The 17,736-nt window shown below is 38.4% G+C and overlaps 1 protein-coding gene across 1 annotated transcript in view; it reads left to right on the top strand.

The window, feature by feature from the left end:
- WNK3 (WNK lysine deficient protein kinase 3) overlaps positions 1–17,736 on the top strand; it is a 139,065-nt gene that overhangs the window by 45,100 nt on the left and 76,229 nt on the right. Inside the window, exons 7-10 of the mRNA XM_016215182.2 lie at positions 2,833–3,052; positions 7,126–7,420; positions 8,774–8,964; positions 9,278–9,421. Coding sequence (XP_016070668.2) covers positions 2,833–3,052; positions 7,126–7,420; positions 8,774–8,964; positions 9,278–9,421 — 850 coding nt within the window. The remainder of the gene's footprint in view (positions 1–2,832; positions 3,053–7,125; positions 7,421–8,773; positions 8,965–9,277; positions 9,422–17,736) is intronic.

Here is a 17,736-nt window from a genome sequence, read left to right on the forward strand (position 1 = left end):
TATATTGTCCTTTAATTTGAGCTTTGGACAGTTGCTGACTTAAATTGAAAGATTAGTCATTTGATTTTTACCTCCTTATTGATTATGGTTAATAAAAGTGACAGGTTCTTTATAGAAATTATTTTCACCAGCGTTTGATTGACTTTCCCCTATTTTTATTATTTTCTATCTAAGATTAGTGTTGCTTATCTGAGAATACATAAAGCCATTAAGGTAAGGCCTGTTTAATTATAGCTTTATTTCAGAACCTTCTTAGTGTTTGTACCAACAGGCCATATCTAGGTATATATTTATTTTCATTATGGTAAAATTTATATAACATAAGATTTACCATTGTAGTCATTTTTATGTGTTACAGTTCAGTGGCATTAAGTACATTCACGTTGTACAGCTGTCACCACTGTCCATCTCCAGAACCTTTCCATCGTCCCCACAGAAACTCTGTGCTCACTAAACGCTCCTCACTCCCTCCTTCCCTCAACCCTTGCTAACCTCTGTTCTGCTCTCTGTCTCTACGAATTTGCTTATTCTAGTTACCTCATATGAGTGGAATCATACAATATTTCTCCTTTTGTGACTGGCTTATTTCACTTAGCATAGTTTTCAAGGTTGATCCATGTTATAGCATGTATCAGAATTTCCTTTTTAAGGCTGAATAATATTTCATAGATATGCACACACACACACCACATTTTGTTTATTCACTTACCTGCTGATGGACACTTGAATTATTTCTACTTTTTGTTAATTATAAATAATGCTGCATGAAAATTGGTGTACAAATATTTGCTTGAATCCCTGCTTTCCATTCTTTTTGGTGCAATTACTGGATCATATGGTAATACTACATTTAATTTTTTGAAGAACCACCAAACTTTTTCCACAGTGGCTGGATCATTTTGCATTCTCTCCAGCAATGTAGGAAGGTTGCAATTTCCCAACATCCTCACCAACACTTGTCATTTTCTGTTGTTTTTTGGTAATAGCCATCATAATAGGTGTGAAGTGGTATCTCATTGTGGTTTTGATTTGCATTTCCCTAATGACTAATGATGTTGAGTATATTTCATGTACTTATTAGCCACTTGCACATCTTTGGGGAAATTCAAGACTATTGCCCTTTTTAATTTTTTTTTAAATTTAAATTTAATTTAAGTATTTATTAAATATATCTATTGATTTCAGAGAGAGGAAGGGAGAGGGGGAGAGAGAGAAACGGAAACATCAATGATGAGAGAGTCATTGATCCGCTGCCTCCTGCAAGTCCCCCACTTGGGATCGAGCCCGCAACCTGGGCCTGTGCCCTGACCAGAATTGAACCACCATCTCCTGGATCCGAGGTTGACGCCCAACCGCTGAGCCATGCCTGCTGGGCCCATTGCCCTTTTTAAAGTTCGATTGTTTATTTTTATTCTTTTTGAATTGTAGGAGCAAGACTTAAAATATTATGTTGAAGTAGCCATTTTAGTTTGAATTCTGATTGTTGTTTGTACAGCATTTTAATTATGATTTATTCCCAAAGAACACTGGGATATTGAAAAGGATTCATGGCATATTAGTTTGTTGGAAGAGCGCTGGCTTCAATGTGAGACTAAAATTCAAAACTGGACTCACTTAGCCAGTGTGATACTGAGCAAGTTACCCGTTGTTACTCAAAATGGGTGTTATTTTGGTGATTAAAAGATAATGAATGCATATAAAATACCTAACAGTAATAAGTATTTAATGAATGGTAATTGCTGCTGCTATTGCTATAATTATTCCTTAGTAAAATACTTAGGCAAAATTTTCATTGACAGACAGAGGGCTTAACTTGATTGTGCCATCTTAAAAACATCCCACCTTAACCTAAAAACTAATTAGTCTGAGCAAGATTATTCTTTTTATAACACTATCTTAGTTAAGTATTTGTCTTTTGATCACTAAAAATGTAGAAGGTTTAAGTCTTTAATTTACAGGATAACATGTTGTCAATATGCGTTGTCTGTTTTAAATAGCACAGGAGGGGCTTTCTATGGAGACATAGAATATATCAGTTTTAGTTCTCCATGGCCTGTAATACAGATAGATTAGATATTATATATCTGTTTTAGAAGTTGGCCAAAGGAAAGGAAATTAACTGCCCCAGCTTGTAAAAGAATCTTTGAACCCCCGTACTTTCTTTTCTCTTCAGAGATGGTTAATCCCTGATATTAGGCTAGTCTTGTATCCGTTGTATGTATACTTTGGCCTAAAATACCAGACATAAATACTGTAAGAAAACCATGGGACTTTGCTGAACTAAATTATAAGTTAGCTTCACCTGTGGCAGTCTCTGTAGTGTGACATACACTGACTAGATTATTGCTAATAAAGTCTAAGAGTTCTGTTTATAACATTTGTAAAGAGTTTGAACTTCTCATTTACTTTAGAGTTTATATATCTGGAAGAGATTTTCATTTCCTTTGCAGAGAATCTGTTGTTTGAGTCTTAGTAACTTAGGCCAGTGGTTTAGGGAAACTACTCTAATCCACATAACATGTACTGCAGCACTTCTCCAACTCTCTCTAAGGCATACTTTTAAGTATGTTAAACTTTAGTACTTAGATATGTTACTCATAATAATCTTTAATTAAGGTCACTACAGATACATGTTAATTGGAATTTTTTTTTTGCATCCTTGGTAAAAATAAGTTAGATATAATATTTTGGGGGTTTTTGACAAAGCAGATTAATGGTTTAATTAATAGGAAATTAAACTAGATTGTTACTTCGATACAATGAATTTTAAATGTTCTATATCTTGCTTGTGTTTGGAAGGATTGATAATGAGCTATGTACTTTGTTTATTAGGTTGTCTATCAGGAATCTACTAAACCACGCATTTTTTGCTGAGGATACAGGGCTGAGGGTGGAGTTAGCAGAGGAAGATGATTGCTCAAATTCATCCCTGGCTTTAAGACTCTGGGTTGAAGACCCTAAAAAATTGAAAGGCAAGCACAAAGACAATGAAGCTATTGAATTCAGTTTCAATTTAGAAAAAGATACACCTGAGGAAGTAGCATATGAAATGGTAAGTGAATTCTATTGCTATTCCCCCCCCCCCCTTACAGTATCAGGATTGATTTCCTTTTTCTTTCTCATTGCTTTCCTTCTTTTTATTTTCTCTTTTTCTTTATTTAAATTGATATTTTACTATGAAATGTATCTCTACAGCAAACAGAGTATATTAAATTTGTATGTACAATATAAAGACTGATAATCTACTACCTTTGTTAAGAAACAACACAATTGGTATCTTAGAAGCCACCCGTGTGCCCCTCCAAGTTGCATTCTACTCCCTCATCACCACAGGCAATATCTATTCTGACTTTTGTGTTGTTCATTCCTTTGCTTTTCATTATAGTTTACCTAAGTAATATATACTTTTGTTTTGGAAGCCTGAGTGGCGAGCACACACCCTGCTGGTTACTGACGTTACTCTTAGGTGAAGATGCCCAGGAGAGGCTGAGCTGAACAGAGCCTCTCAGTCACTGTCAGGCTTCAGCTTCCCGAAGGCTTTACAAGAGCTGCTTGCGGGGAAGCCAGTGGATGAGGCCCTGCGCGAGTCCAGGGAACCGAACACGCGGCTCCCCTCAGTCAGTGCACTGTCGTGTGGGCCAGAAATTAGTTGTCTGGTAACAATAATGGTTGGAGAGGGAGTGGGCCCCTCTATCTACTTTTCATCTCCCATGGCCCCGTGGCCCCCAAGAGTAGATGACAGCGGATAGCTTCTGCGTGGTGCAGTGCGTGTCCACCCCCGATCTGGGCTGTTGCGGTGCTTAAAGGGAGGGCTCGCGGGAGCTTCATTCGGCAGCACATGGTCCAGGTTAGTGAAGTACAGATACAGTGACGCAGGCGCACCTGGGCCTTCTGTTAAAAAGAAGAATGGGACAGTGACAGTGGGCATCTTGGAGACAAAAGACTTTAACATGTCTGTCTTTCTAGTCACACTGTTCTAATCTGGATTGGTTGCCTTGGACATCTGGTGCACATCTCTCATCCTTGTATTTCCCTTTACTGTCTTCATAGACTTCTCTGCCTCTTTCTTGTATTGGACTTCATGTTCCTAAATCGCATGTCTTTCTCTTTCTTGGCTTACTCTCGTTTTAGTGCCATACTTCCTCTGTTAACTTCTTAAGAAAAGGTAATGGGATGTAAATTCTTTGAGACTTGCATGTATAAAAAGTGTCTTTATTTTCTCTTCATATTTAACTGATTATTTGGCCAGCTAAGGCATTTTAGGTTGGCAATTTAAAAAATTGGAGTCATTGCTCCATGCCTTTCTGGCTTTCAGTATTGATACTGTGAAGTGCAAAGTTATTCTGTTTTCTGGATCTTTTGCATATGATCCATTTTTTCCCTCTCTGGAAGCTGGTAATATCTTTTCTTTTCAGTATTCTAAAATTTCACAGCAGTGTGTCTTGATTTGGGCCTATTTTCATTTACTGCATTGGATATTCAGTGGACCCTTCCAGTCTGTCAACTCATACCCTTTAGCTTTTGGGAGATTTCTTGAAGTATTTTATTGATTCTTTTCTCTCATGTTTTCTCTTTCTGGAACTGTTATTATTTGGATGTTGGACCTCTTGAACTGTTTCTCCAATTTTCTTATCTTTTCCATTTTCCATCTTTTTGTCTTTTATTCTCCTTTCTGGCAGATGATATCAGTGTTATCTTCTAACCCTTCCATTGAGTTTTTCATTTCTGCTATCATATTTTTAATTTCAAGAATTCCTTTATATTTTGGTCTGTTCCTTTTTAGATTAAAAATCTTGTTCTTTGTTTTGTTAAAGCAATATTATCACTTCTTTAACATTAGTAAAGGGAGTGCTTTTGACATTTTTTTCCCTCCTGCATAGTCTCTTTTCTCCAACTTGCTGTTTTTTCCTTTGTTAGTTTTGTGCCCCATCTTCCTATTAGAGGCTTTTCTCATATTTCTGGTAATTTTTGGCCAGCTGTTCATGATTAATAGTGGGAGAGTGTATTAGTTTTCTATTGCTATGCGACAAATGATCACAAACTTAGTGACTTAAAATGACATTCATTTATTATCTCAGTTCTGTAGGTCATAAGTCCTGGTGGGCTTCGCTGGATTCTCTGCTTTGAGTTTCACAGGCTAAAGTCAATGTGTTGGCCATCTAGGCTCTTATCTGAAGGCTCTGGAGCAGAATCTGCTTTCGGGCTCATCTAGGTTGTTGTTAGAGAATGTGATTCCATGTGGTTGTAAGACTAAGGTCCCCATTTCCTTCCTGGCTGTTAGCCAGGGGCCACTTCTTCAGTTCTTTCACATGCCCCCCCACTTCATCTTCAAAGTTAGCAATGGCATGTTAAATCCTTCTAGTGTGACCAGCTGCTAAAAGGCTCACCCAGATAATCTCCCTACCTTAATATCAACTTTGCATAGCACAGTGACATCTCATCATATTCACAGGTTTGAGGATTAGGGGGCCATAATTTTGCCTATCACAGGGACTAACAAGCCAATTGGACCATATGATTACTGTGTCAAACTTATTAATTCTGACCTCTACTGTAGGGTATCTGGGTGGGCCATTAATTGGGAAATCTCTCACATCAATCTTTGTAGGTCTTTCTTAGATTGGTCAGATTCCCTAGAAAGGCATCTTTCAGTGTCCTTCCTGGAGGGTAAGGTCTGGTTACTGGTATTTTGGTAGCCAAGTAGGGAAGAGGGCTGGAAGTTTCTGTATATGGCATTCCACATGCATATGGTCATTTAATCTTCTTTTCTTCCACTTGGTAGCCATATCCTCAACTGTGCCTGGTGTTCCATAGTCCAGAGATCCTCTCTTTTACCTTTTCCAGAGAACAAAACTGTAGAGTTCTTGGGTAGGAGAGAAGCGGTTACTGAAAGGTGTGGAATGGAGGGTGGGGCACAGGGATCTAAATATCTGCTTTTCAAAGCCCTTTCACTTAGTCCTCCTTCTTTTAGTCATATCTGTTGATTTTACCCAGTTTTGGAAGTACGTGATACTGCCAATCTCTGCGCCTTATGAGTATTACTCAGCATAAATGGGAATGAGCCTCAGCTTTTCCTAGTTCCCCTTTTTCAGGTCTGCTAGGTCAGTTCTTACTTATCTTTTGTTTTCTGTATTCAAAAGTGTTCAAAATATTGTTGCTGTTGTCCTTCTCTTATTCTCCCTGTCCTTGTGGGTTTATAACTTAAAAATACATTTACTATGGGGTGTTGTTGTTGTTGTTTAGGTTTTTAGGGGAATGAAATTAAATATATGGATTCTGTTAACATTTTGATCATCTTTCAACCACCATGAAATTTCCCCAAGTCTGCAGACTTCCAAGATATGATTTAAAAAGCAGATTGTAGGACTGAGAATAAGCCATGACACCTCCTCAAGCCTTTTTTGCTACTCAGCCCTGTTCCTCTCAGACAACAAGTCCTTACCTTTTCTTCTCATTCCTCTAACACCTAGGTAGCTGTACTACTTTTCTGTTAGCATACTTCCCTCTGCTTACAGTGTTGGTCTCTAAACTTCATCTATACTCAATAAGCCTGAGTTCCTTTTTTTTATTTTAATCCAGGTCAGAGTTTACCTTCCTCTGTGATACTTTCTCTACTTCCTCCAGAAAGGCCTGTGCTCCTTTAGGGCTTTTGCAGCAGCTCACTTCTACCTCTTATTTCATTTTAAGTTAAGTTTGTATCTATCCCTCAACACCAGATTTTGTGCTTATATAGGGCAAAGGGCCCACTTAGTCCTACCTATATGTCTCTGGAGCCCATTGTAAGGCACTTAATGTTTCTGAATGAGGAAACCCTTTTAAAGTCACAAAACTTAATGGCAGTCATAAATGCCTTGTAATAAGACTACATGTACTGAAACATCAAGTTATTTGCTTGTTTGGTTTAAGGCCACAATTATTCCACCAATGCTTGGTGATAGTACTGTTTTTCCTTATGCTGATTAAAGGCTCTGACATTTACATATGTCTAATTAAGAAGGAACATAGAAACTGTTCTTTAATAGCATTTGTAATTTGGGGGCACAAAATAACTCCACTATTAAAAAAAAAAAAAGGTTAAAATCTTAAACGTTAAAGATGTAGTTTGCTTATTATATTTATTTGTAGGTTAAGTCAGGATTCTTCCATGAAAGTGATTCCAAAGCTGTTGCTAAGTCCATTAGAGACCGGGTGACCCTGATAAAGAAGACAAGAGAGAAGAAGCCTGCTGGCTGTTTAGAAGAACGCAGGGATTCTCAGTGCAAGTCTGTGGGGAATGTTCTCCCTCAACCTCAGAATACAACTTCGCCCCCTGCTCCTGCTCAGCACACCGTGGCTGAATGTGAAGAAACTGAAGTTGATCAACAAGTTCAACAGCAGCTTCTACAAAGAAAACCACAGCAGCAATGCACCTCTATTACAGGTAACACAATTATAACTTATAAAAGCAAACAAGCCCTGGACAGTGTGGCTTAGTTGGTTGGGCATCATCCCGTGCACCAAAAGTTTACTGGTTTGATTTCTGGTCAGGGCACATACCTGGGTTGTGGGCTTGATCCCTAGCCGAGGGTGTGCAGGAGGCAGCCAATCGATGTTTTCTCTCACATCGATGTTTCTCTCTCTCTCTCTCTCCCTCTCCCTTTCCCCTCTTTGAAATCAATAAAAAGATATATATATATTTTAAAGATATATATATTTTCAAATATATCAATAAATATATATATACATATTTTAAAATATAAAAAGATATATATATTTTAAAGATATATGTATATATTTTAAAATATATGTTTATTGATTTCAGAGACGGGAAAGGGAGAGAGAGAGTGATAGAAACATCAATGATGAGAGAGTCATTGATCAGCTGCCTCCTGCAGGCCCCCGACTGGGGATCGAGCTCACAACCCGGGCATGTGCCCTGACCAGGAATTGAACCTCGATCTCATGGATCCTAGGTTGATGTTAAACCGCTGAACCATGCCCGGCTGGGCTGATTTATTCTTTTAGAAGGGATTTTCTAGACTTTAAGGCACTTCCTTTATATTTTGGACTCAAGTATAAAATTAACACAGTGCCTCTAACTTTTCTATTGTAATGCATTCTCTTCTCTAGAAGGATACAGTATTTTCATAGTAATAACTAATTGCTGTTTAAAGACTATTATTCTTTAGCTAGGTTCTAGGAGACTAAGAAAGAATATGACATTTAAATTTTACTGAAATCCAATTGGCAAGTATAAATTAGTTAGGGATATATGTGAAATGTTTTTAGCTTTTGCTTTACTAAGAATATTTTGGCACACTACCATGTCAGCACAGAGAGTTTACATTGATAGTTTTTTTAAAAATGTTCTTTTTAATCCTCACCAGGGGATATTTTTTCCATTGCTTTTTCAGAGAGAGTGGACGGGGTGGGGGAGAGAGAGACAGAGACAGACAGACAGACATCGAGGTGAGAGAGATACATCGATTGGTTGCCTCCCGCATGCGCCTCAACCAGGCCGGGGATTGAGCCTACAACCGAGGTACATGCCCTTGACCAGTATCAAACCCGAGACCTTTCAGTCCAAGGGCCGACACTCTAACCACTGAGCCAAACCGGCCAGGGCTACGTTGATAGTTTTTTTTTTTTTTTAATTAATTCTGCATTGTACATATTTTATTTGATGATGTCTCAAGTTTTCAGTGTAAAAATATTAAATAAACACCATTTCCCATGCTGTTTGGACCCGGTGCTTCAAGCTTTCACTTCTACCTGTTACTTTTCTTTGTCCTAGGTGACAGTTTGTGTGAGACAGGAGCTGGATCAGTTATACACTCAGATACAAGTCAGCCCAGTACAGCCTATTCCTCAGACCAGATGATGGGCTCGCAAATGGTTTCAAACACCCCACAGGCCGAAGTAAATGTTCCAGGGAAAATGTATCCACCCCAGCAGCTAGTAGGACATTACCAGCAGATTTCAGGGGTAAGATGATCTATTATATTTTTAAATATATAATCAGTATATTTACTGTAAATGGAAGAGTTTATTTTTATTTATTTTTTATTTTTTTAAAAATGTTTTTTTTTATTTCAGAGAGAGGAAGGGAGAGGGAGAGAGAAACATCAATGATGCGAGTCATTGATCGGCACGCTCCCTACTGGGGATTGAGCCCGAAACCCAGGGCATGTGCCCTGACTGGAATCAAGCTGTGATCTCCTGGATCATAGGTCGATGCTCAACCGCTGAGCCACACCTGGCCGGGCTAATTTTTGTTTTTCTTATTTAACTGTTACAGAAGCAGCCAAAGCTGACTCAGCCTCAGATTTTGCCTTTGGCTCAAGGTCAGTCCACTGTTTTGCCTGTACATGTCCTTGGACCACCATTTGTCTCACAACCCCTGGTGTCCCCATTAACTGTTCAGAAGGTCTCACAGATAAAGGTAAGATACATTTTAGAGGCGCTATATTTAGTTAATCATATCTAACATTGCCTAGATTTTCTGACAGGCAAAAGCTATCTTTCATAAATTCATCATAGTTTATATAAAAGTCACTGAAAGCTAAAAGTTTCTGCTTTCCTTCACGTAAGACATTGTTCTTGAGGATGTACCTTAACTAACATTGTGTAACTAGAATCTTGAGACATTGCTTGTATAATTGGAAGAGAAATCACCCTCAAGCTTTGTCAAATCATTCTTCTGCTCAGTATGTGAGCAGAGCACAGAATGCTGCTGGTACAGCACAGCTCCCTTCTAGTTCCATCGAGGGCCATCCTGGGGCCCATCAGCCTTCACAAAAGATACACTCAGTATCCCAGCCTACCCAGTGACACATCAGGAGTATAAAACTCCAGGTTCTTCAGTGCCACAAGTCAGATTATGCATTTGAAGAAGCCTTGTTTCCAAGCCTGTGTTCAGCAGCAGCCATTAACTTTACGACCTGATTATAGCATTAAACCGAAAAATGTTCAGCAGAATTATATTCTGCAGGAGTCTGAAGCTCATGTAAATCAGTGGCAGCCAAAGGGTGGTATTGAAAGTGTGATTCAGCCCTGCCGGGCGTGGCTCAGCGGTTGAGCATCGACCTAGGTATCCAGGTGATTGGGGTTTGATTCCCAGTCAGGGCACATGCCCAGGTTGCGGGCTCGATCAATGACTCTCTCATCATTGATGTTTCTACCTCTCTCTCCCCCTCCTTTCCTCTCTCTGAAATCAATAAAGATATGTTTAAAACAAAAACAAAGAAAGTGTGATTCCGCCCTTGGAACAGCCTTCTTATTCTGTTGAACACACTTATCCAGGACCATCTACAGAACTTCCATCCTACCGATTGAAGGCTCCTGAGCAGCTGCCCTTTGTGATACATCCCCTAGAAAAAGCCTGTTACCCATAACAGTCAACATGCCCAATCCAGGCTCCAGCACAGCCTGTTTATTCACTGCCAGCCCCAGAGCATCCTCTTTACACTGTATAACCCCTGGGATCACAGCCAACTCATTCTTTGCAGACTTCTTATCCAGTCCCACCCACTGGTACTGCCTGCTTATTCAGCCCCAGCCCAAGAGCAGCCTGCTTATCCAGTGCAACCTCGTTTCCAGACCAGGGAGTATATAGGATCAAAGTAGCTTACTCTGTGCAACCTATGGAACAGCCTGCTTACAGGCACTGTTTTGAGCATGCCCCTTATTCAGGACAAACTCTTTACACCATCCAGACAACTGAACAGGCAACCTTTATAATCCAGCACTTATATACTGTAAACCCTTCTAGTAGCAAGAAAGTACAGATTACAAACTCTGAAGATCAGAAGTTATACTCAGTACTACCTTATGTAGCATATACATGTGAGCAACAAGCCTGTTTAACACAAGCTCAAGGTGATAATTCTTCAACAAAACACATATTTAACATCAACCTTAGATATACCGACACATTCTACTGAGCCTTTGTTTAATGTCCAGCTTTCAGAAGCTCCATCCCAAGTAGATGTCAATTTTGGACACCAGCAGCTAAAAGCCCAGTCAACTAGCATTGCATCTCACAGGGCCGTGGAAGAACAGTTTCAACACTCTGCGCAGATGTCCTTCATTCAGCAGCCTCCTCACAAGCCCAGATCCAGCCCCTATGCTTCTCTGCATAGCTTTCCAAGTCACATCTAATACCAAGCCAGGTTTCTCACTCAGCTTTCATTCAGCATCAGCAGATAATTCATTCATCTCATAGACAAACACAGAAAAGCCATCAGCCGTCTACTCAAGATGGTCACATAAATCAACAGCATTTTTTTTTTGCTTAGCCAACGTGCTGTTTTCCAGCAGCAGGTACCTCATTCACACGCACCTAACCAAGGTCAGCCATTAGCAGATATTCCAAAGGCCATTACAAACATGGTCTAGATTACACCTCCTTTGCAAGAATAGTTGGAACCAGCGACAGTGGAACAATAATACAGTATGTAATACAACCTTTAGAGCAGCCTCAAGTGCTTCAGGCATTAGACAGCAGTCAAACTTTTTGCCTGCAGAAAAACCTAGTACAGCACCAGCCAGCATGTATGCAGCAGCATTCTGCTGTCCAGCCACAGGGGCAGCCATCTTCTAGCTTAGCACTTGTTTCTGGGTCATGAGAAACACAATTGCAACAGCATATCTTGTATCAAAGCACTGGGATAGCCCTTCCAAATCAGCCACCTTCATTTCCATCTTTCAACACTTAGTATCCTGGTACAGGCTTCCACTGCCTTTCAGAGCATTGCTGTGTTACAGACATAGCAACATTTGCAAAGCTAAGACATTCCAAAGGTAAATCCTACTGGGGAAAATCGTGGATGATTGTGATTTTTCTGCAGTGTTCAAGGGTCAGGGAGATAGTGAGCTATAGTAGAAATGGCAATGAACTGGGAGTCACAGTCCCTGTTTCTGGCTCTTTTCCTTAATCACTGGGTAGCCTTGATCCAAGTCTCTTTGGAGTTTCCTTATCTGTAAAGTGACAGGATTAGACCTGATAGTGATAACAAAAACTATTTGAGCACCTACTTGGGATATGTCAGTGAATAAAAAACAAAGATGCTTTCTGTCACTGAGTTTTGTTGGCTAACTGAGGGGAGACTTAATTATCGTAATAAAAAGCAAATTATATAATACAGTACGAAAAGATCAGGACATTTAGAGCAGGGTAAGGAGGAAAGTGGGTTGCAGTTTTCAGTAAGGTGGCCATCAGGATAGGCCTAATCGAGAAGGTGACATTTGAGCAAACACCTGAAGGAGGTGAGGGAGTCCACAGTGTATGTTCCAGGCAGAGGAAATAAGTGGTGGAGAGGCCCTGAGGGAGGAGTGTGTCTGCCATGTTTGAAGAATAGCAAGGAGGCCAGTGTAGTTGTTAGTCCTAAAATGTTAGGAGTCTGTCTTATTCTACATCTATAATAAAGCATTTGCCTTTATGAAATGATACTAATGATCACTACTGAGTGATTCCTAGGTGCCAAATACTGTTTTCTAACCGCTTGACATATTGTATCCTCATAACAACCCTGTGAATAGTAGCTGGGATTACCCCTTTTACAGGTAAGGAAACTAAGGTTCAGAAAGGTTAAGTTACTTTCCCAATGTCATACAGGAGGGCAAGGATTTGAACCCAGACTACCTGGCTGCAGAGGCTGTGCCCTTATTCATTATACCCTTTAGGCTCTTTGTAGGATAGCTGTCTTTTCTGCCAGAATGGAGAAAAGGGTATGATGACTTCAGTGAGACTTAAATTTAACACAGGGAATTGATTGAAATCATTAAAGGAAGGAACTGAGAATCCAGTTTATTCTTTTCTTACTCTTCTGTTCTGCTTTAGATGTCTCTAAAATTCCTGAATTTATTGAGTTTGGCTAATAAAATGCTTTGAGGTTCTTAGATAAAAGGTATGCTGTACTGTAAGAGTTTTCTAATTATGATATATTACTGTTCCAAAGAGCTATTATCTCAAGTATTGTGTCTTTTATAAAATTCTCTCTTTATCAAGGGCATAAATCAGTGATTTTCAACCTTTTCCATTTCATGGCACACATAAACTATACAAAAATTCTGTGGCGCACAAAAAAACATTTTTTGCTGATCTGACAAAAAAAATGGGTATAATTTTGATTCATTCACACCAGATGGCTGTTGTTGTGTTGCCTGTTGTCATTTTTTATTTGACAATCTACGGGAAAAGAGGTCAGTGCCCCTGACTAAATAGTCAGGTATTGCATGTTTTAAAAATTCTTGCGGCACACCACACCAGTTGAAAATTGCTGGCATAAATTATAATGAATTCCTATGTGTGTGTTCTGACTCCTAACAGGAATCTCAAGGATTAAAAGATCTTTGCAGCAGAAGTTTCTTCAGACAGAGCATGCTATTCTGGGGTTTTTTTCTTTAGAATAGAGTTCTTCACGAAGTATTTTGGTTTGGAATGTTCATTTTTGTGGCCATGTGTTATATACTTTCCTTACCTAATTAAAAGAATTTTCCCCAAATTTTATTAAATTAGAAAAATGTCAAAGGTACAGAAAAGTTGGAAAAGTTGTAGAGTGAATACCCATATATGTACCAGCTAGATTCTACAGTTGGCTTTTGCTGTATTTGCTCTGTCTGTCCCCTTATGCATTTATCGATTCATCTTATTTTTCCGGGACATTTCAAAATTAAAGTTGCTGACATCAGTATACTTCATCCAGAAATACTTCAGCATGCATATCATTGACTAGAACTCAGTATTTGTTTATATATTTTTAGTTTACATTTATGTGCAGTAAAATGCACAGATTATAATTCAGTGAGTTTTGAAAAGTACATACACATGTGTAACTAAGCCATTATTAAAGTATAGAGCAGATGTTGGCAAACCTTTTCTGTAAAGGTCTAGTAACTATTTTAGGCTTTGTGGGCTATTGAGTCTTTCCTTTTGCAACACAACAATAGCAGTCCAGTGTGAAAGTTGCAGCTCAACTTCCCTATTGCATGAATGAAAACAGCCGTAGGCAAGAATGTAAAACAATAGGCATGGCTGTGTTCCAGTACAACTTTATTCACAAAAACAGGTGGTGCGCCAGATCTGGCCTGCCCCACTATATGTAGCTTGCCCACCTGATATAGAATACTGCCATTACTGCAGCAATCTCCCTCATGCCCCTTCCCAGCCAGTCCCCCCAACGTCCCTGCAGAGTCCATCACTGTTGATTTTTATTTTTTTTAAATATATCTTTATTGATTTCAGAGAGGAAAGGAGAGGGGGAGAGAGAGACAGAAACATCGATGATGAGAGAGTCATTGATCGAGCCTGCAACCCGGGCATGTGCCCTGACCAGGAATCGAACCCTGATCGCCTGGATCCTAGGTCGATGCTCAGCCACTGAGCCACGCCCGGCTGGGCCACTGTTGATTTTTTTCACCATAGATTAGTCTGTTCTAAACCATATAAATGAAATCATACAATATGTACTCTTGTGTAAGGCTTCTGTTACTCAACATGTTTTTTTTTATTTTATTGATCTATGCTGTGTGTATCAATAGTTTGTTCTTTTTATATCATTTTTACTGCAGAGTAATATTCCATTGTATGAATATACCAAATTTAGTCATCCGTTTTACTATTCATGAGTACCCGAGTTTTCTAGTTTTCGGCTATTATGAATAAAGCTGCTACGAACATTCTTTTTTTTTTTTTTTAACTTTTTAAAAAAAATATATCTTTATTGATTTCAGAGAGAGAAAGGGAGAGGGGGAGAGAGATGGAAACATCAATGATGAGAGAGTCATTGATCGGCTGCCTCCTGCACATCCCCGACTGGGGATCGAGCCCGCAGCCCAGGCATGTGCCCTGACCGGGAATCGAACTGCGATTTCCTGGATGCTAGGTCGATACTCAACCACCGAGCCATGCCTGGCCGGGCTGAACATTCTTATATAAATCTTTTTGTTAGCATGTTTTCATTCCTCCTGAATAATACCTAGGAGTAGACTTCCTGGGTCTTAGGATAGGTGTTTAACTTTTTAAGAAATTGCCAGTTTTCCATTTTACACTAACACACCCTCACCAACATTAATTTTAGCTATGCTGGTGGGTGTATAGTGGTATCTCATTGTGGTTTTAATTTGCATTTCCCTGATGTCTATGATGCTGAGCAATTTTTATGCCTTTGTATGCCTTCCTTTGTGAAGTGTCTGTTCAGGGCATATGTCCATTCTATTTTGCTTATTGGTGTTTGCATTGCTATTGTTGACTTATAGGAGTTCTTATATATTCTGGATGATGCCGGTCCTTTGTCAGATATATGCTTTACAAATATATCCTTCAGTTTGTAGGTTGTGCATTCATTTTTGAAATGGTTTCATTTGATGAGACACAGTTTTTAATCTTGGTGAAGTCTAATTCATCTAATTTTTCTGTTGTGGTTATTGCTTTCCGTGGCTTCAGAAACCTTTACCTACACCTACATTACAAAGAAATTCCTGTTATGGTTTTATGTTTTATGTTCAGGTCTATAGTCCATTTTGAATTAATTTTTATGAATGGTGTGAAATAGGGGATCAAATTTCTTTTTCCCCCCTCCATATGAACATCCCATTGTTCAAGCTCTATTTTTTGAAAAGCTTTCCTTTTCCCATCGTATTGTTTTGACAACTTTGTCAACAGTAAAACAACCAGATAAATGTGAATCTGTTTCTGGGCCGTATATCCTGTTGCATTGATCTATTTGTCCATCCATAAGCCAGTACCACAATGTCTTGATTACCTACCGTAGTTTTATAGTATGTCTTGAGGTTAAGCAGTACAAATCTTTCTACTTCGTTATGCTTTTTCAAGATATCTTTGGGTATTCTAGGTCTTTGGCATTTCTACATAAATCTAAAAATCAGATGGACAATTTCTCCAAAAAAATGTCTGGTGGAAATTTAATAGGGATGTTTATTTTATGTTTTTTTCATTTATGATCTTTGTGACCTATGTTATTCTGTAATTTTTGTATAACGTGTGAGGTTTAGATTGATGGGGTTTTTTTCTTCTGCCTTTCCATGTACCGTTGCTCCAGTGCCATGACATTTGTTGAAAAGACTATCCTTCTGTTGAATTCTTTTTTATACCTTTGTCAAAAATCAGTTGGGCATATTTGTGTGGGTCTTTTCCTGGGCTATTTTGTTTAGTTCATTTGTGTCTATCTGTCTGTTAATTACATACAGTCTTGATTACTTTAGCTATATAGAAAGTCTTACCATTGGTAAAGTGACTCCTCCCACTGTCTTCTTTTTTTAAAGATTACTTTAGCTATTCTAGGACTTCTACCTTTCCATACAAATTTTAGTATAAGCTTGCCTACAACAAAGCTTGCTGGGATTTTGATAGGAATTGGATTAACCTTGTATATAAAGTGGGGAGAATTGACATCTTTGCTATGTTTAGTCTTCCAGTACATGAGCATAGTATGTTTCTCCATTTATTTAGGTCTACTTTGATCATTTTTATTAGCTAAGTTTATCCCTAAGTATTCAATTTTCTTTGGAGGGATTGTAAAATGGTAGTTTTTACAATTTTAGTTTCCACAAGTTTATTGTTAGTACATAGAAATGCAATTGATTTGTGTGTGTATGTGTGTATCTTGTATCCTATGACCTTGCTGAACTTATTAGTTCTAGGAGTTTTTTTTTATAGAATCCTTGAAACTTTTTTATGTAGACAGTTATGTAATCTCCAAAGTAGAGACAGTTTAATCTCTTTCTAAACTGTATGCTGTTTAGTTCTCACTTTCTTCTTTTATTGTGCTGGCTAGAATTTCAAGTATTGTGTAGAATAAGGGTGGAAAGATTGAATATGCTTACTTTGTTCCCAGATTTAGGGGGAAACATTAAGCCTTTCACCATTAGGTATGATATAAGGTATTGATTTTTCATACATGATCTTTATCAAATTAAGGTGGTGCCCCACTCTTTCTGACTCCTGGAGAAATGTCTTTTCTGCACTAATTAATGTGATTTTTATTTCACCTATTGATAAGTGGATTACATTGTTTGATTTTCATTGTTGAGACACCCTGGCATTCTTGGAATAAACAAACTCATTTGGTCACAATATATCATTCTTTGTATACGTTGTTGGATTCAATTTACTAATATTTTGTTGAGGATTTTTTGAATCTTAAGTTCAAGAGAGATATTAGTCAGTAGTTCAGTTCTTCTATATCTTTGCTAATTTTCTGTCTAGAGTTTTGACCAATTGCTGAGAGTAGGGTTGATGTTCCTAACTATAATTGTTGATTTATGTATTTCTCCTTTTGGGTCAGTTGTTTTTTTCCTATTTGTTTGGAGGTCTCTTGTTTGGTGCATCCACAATTAGGATGCTGTGTCTTCATGGTGGATTGATCTTTTTATCATTATATTATGTTCCTCTTCATCCCTAGTAATTTTCTTTTCTCTGTTTTATCTGATATTACAGGTCTAGTCCTGCTTTCTTTTGATTAATATCGGCATATATTTTTCTGTCCTTCTACTTTCAACCTATTTATCTTGTATTTGAAGTGATTTTCTTGTAGAAAGCATATAGTTGTTTTTTTAATCCACTCTGCCAATGTCTCCCTTTTAACTGGTATATTTACCATTTACATTTAAAACAATTATTGATATCTTAGGACTAAGTCTGTCATTTTAGTATTTGCTTTTTGCTTCTTCCCTATGGTTCTCTTTCCACTGTTTCCCTTTTCTTGCCTTCCTGGGAGCTACTTGCAAGGCATTTGG

The sequence above is a fragment of the Miniopterus natalensis genome, chromosome X (genome assembly GCF_054644295.1).
Source record: "Miniopterus natalensis isolate mMinNat1 chromosome X, mMinNat1.hap1, whole genome shotgun sequence".
Classification (NCBI taxonomy): Eukaryota; Metazoa; Chordata; class Mammalia; order Chiroptera; family Miniopteridae; genus Miniopterus; species Miniopterus natalensis.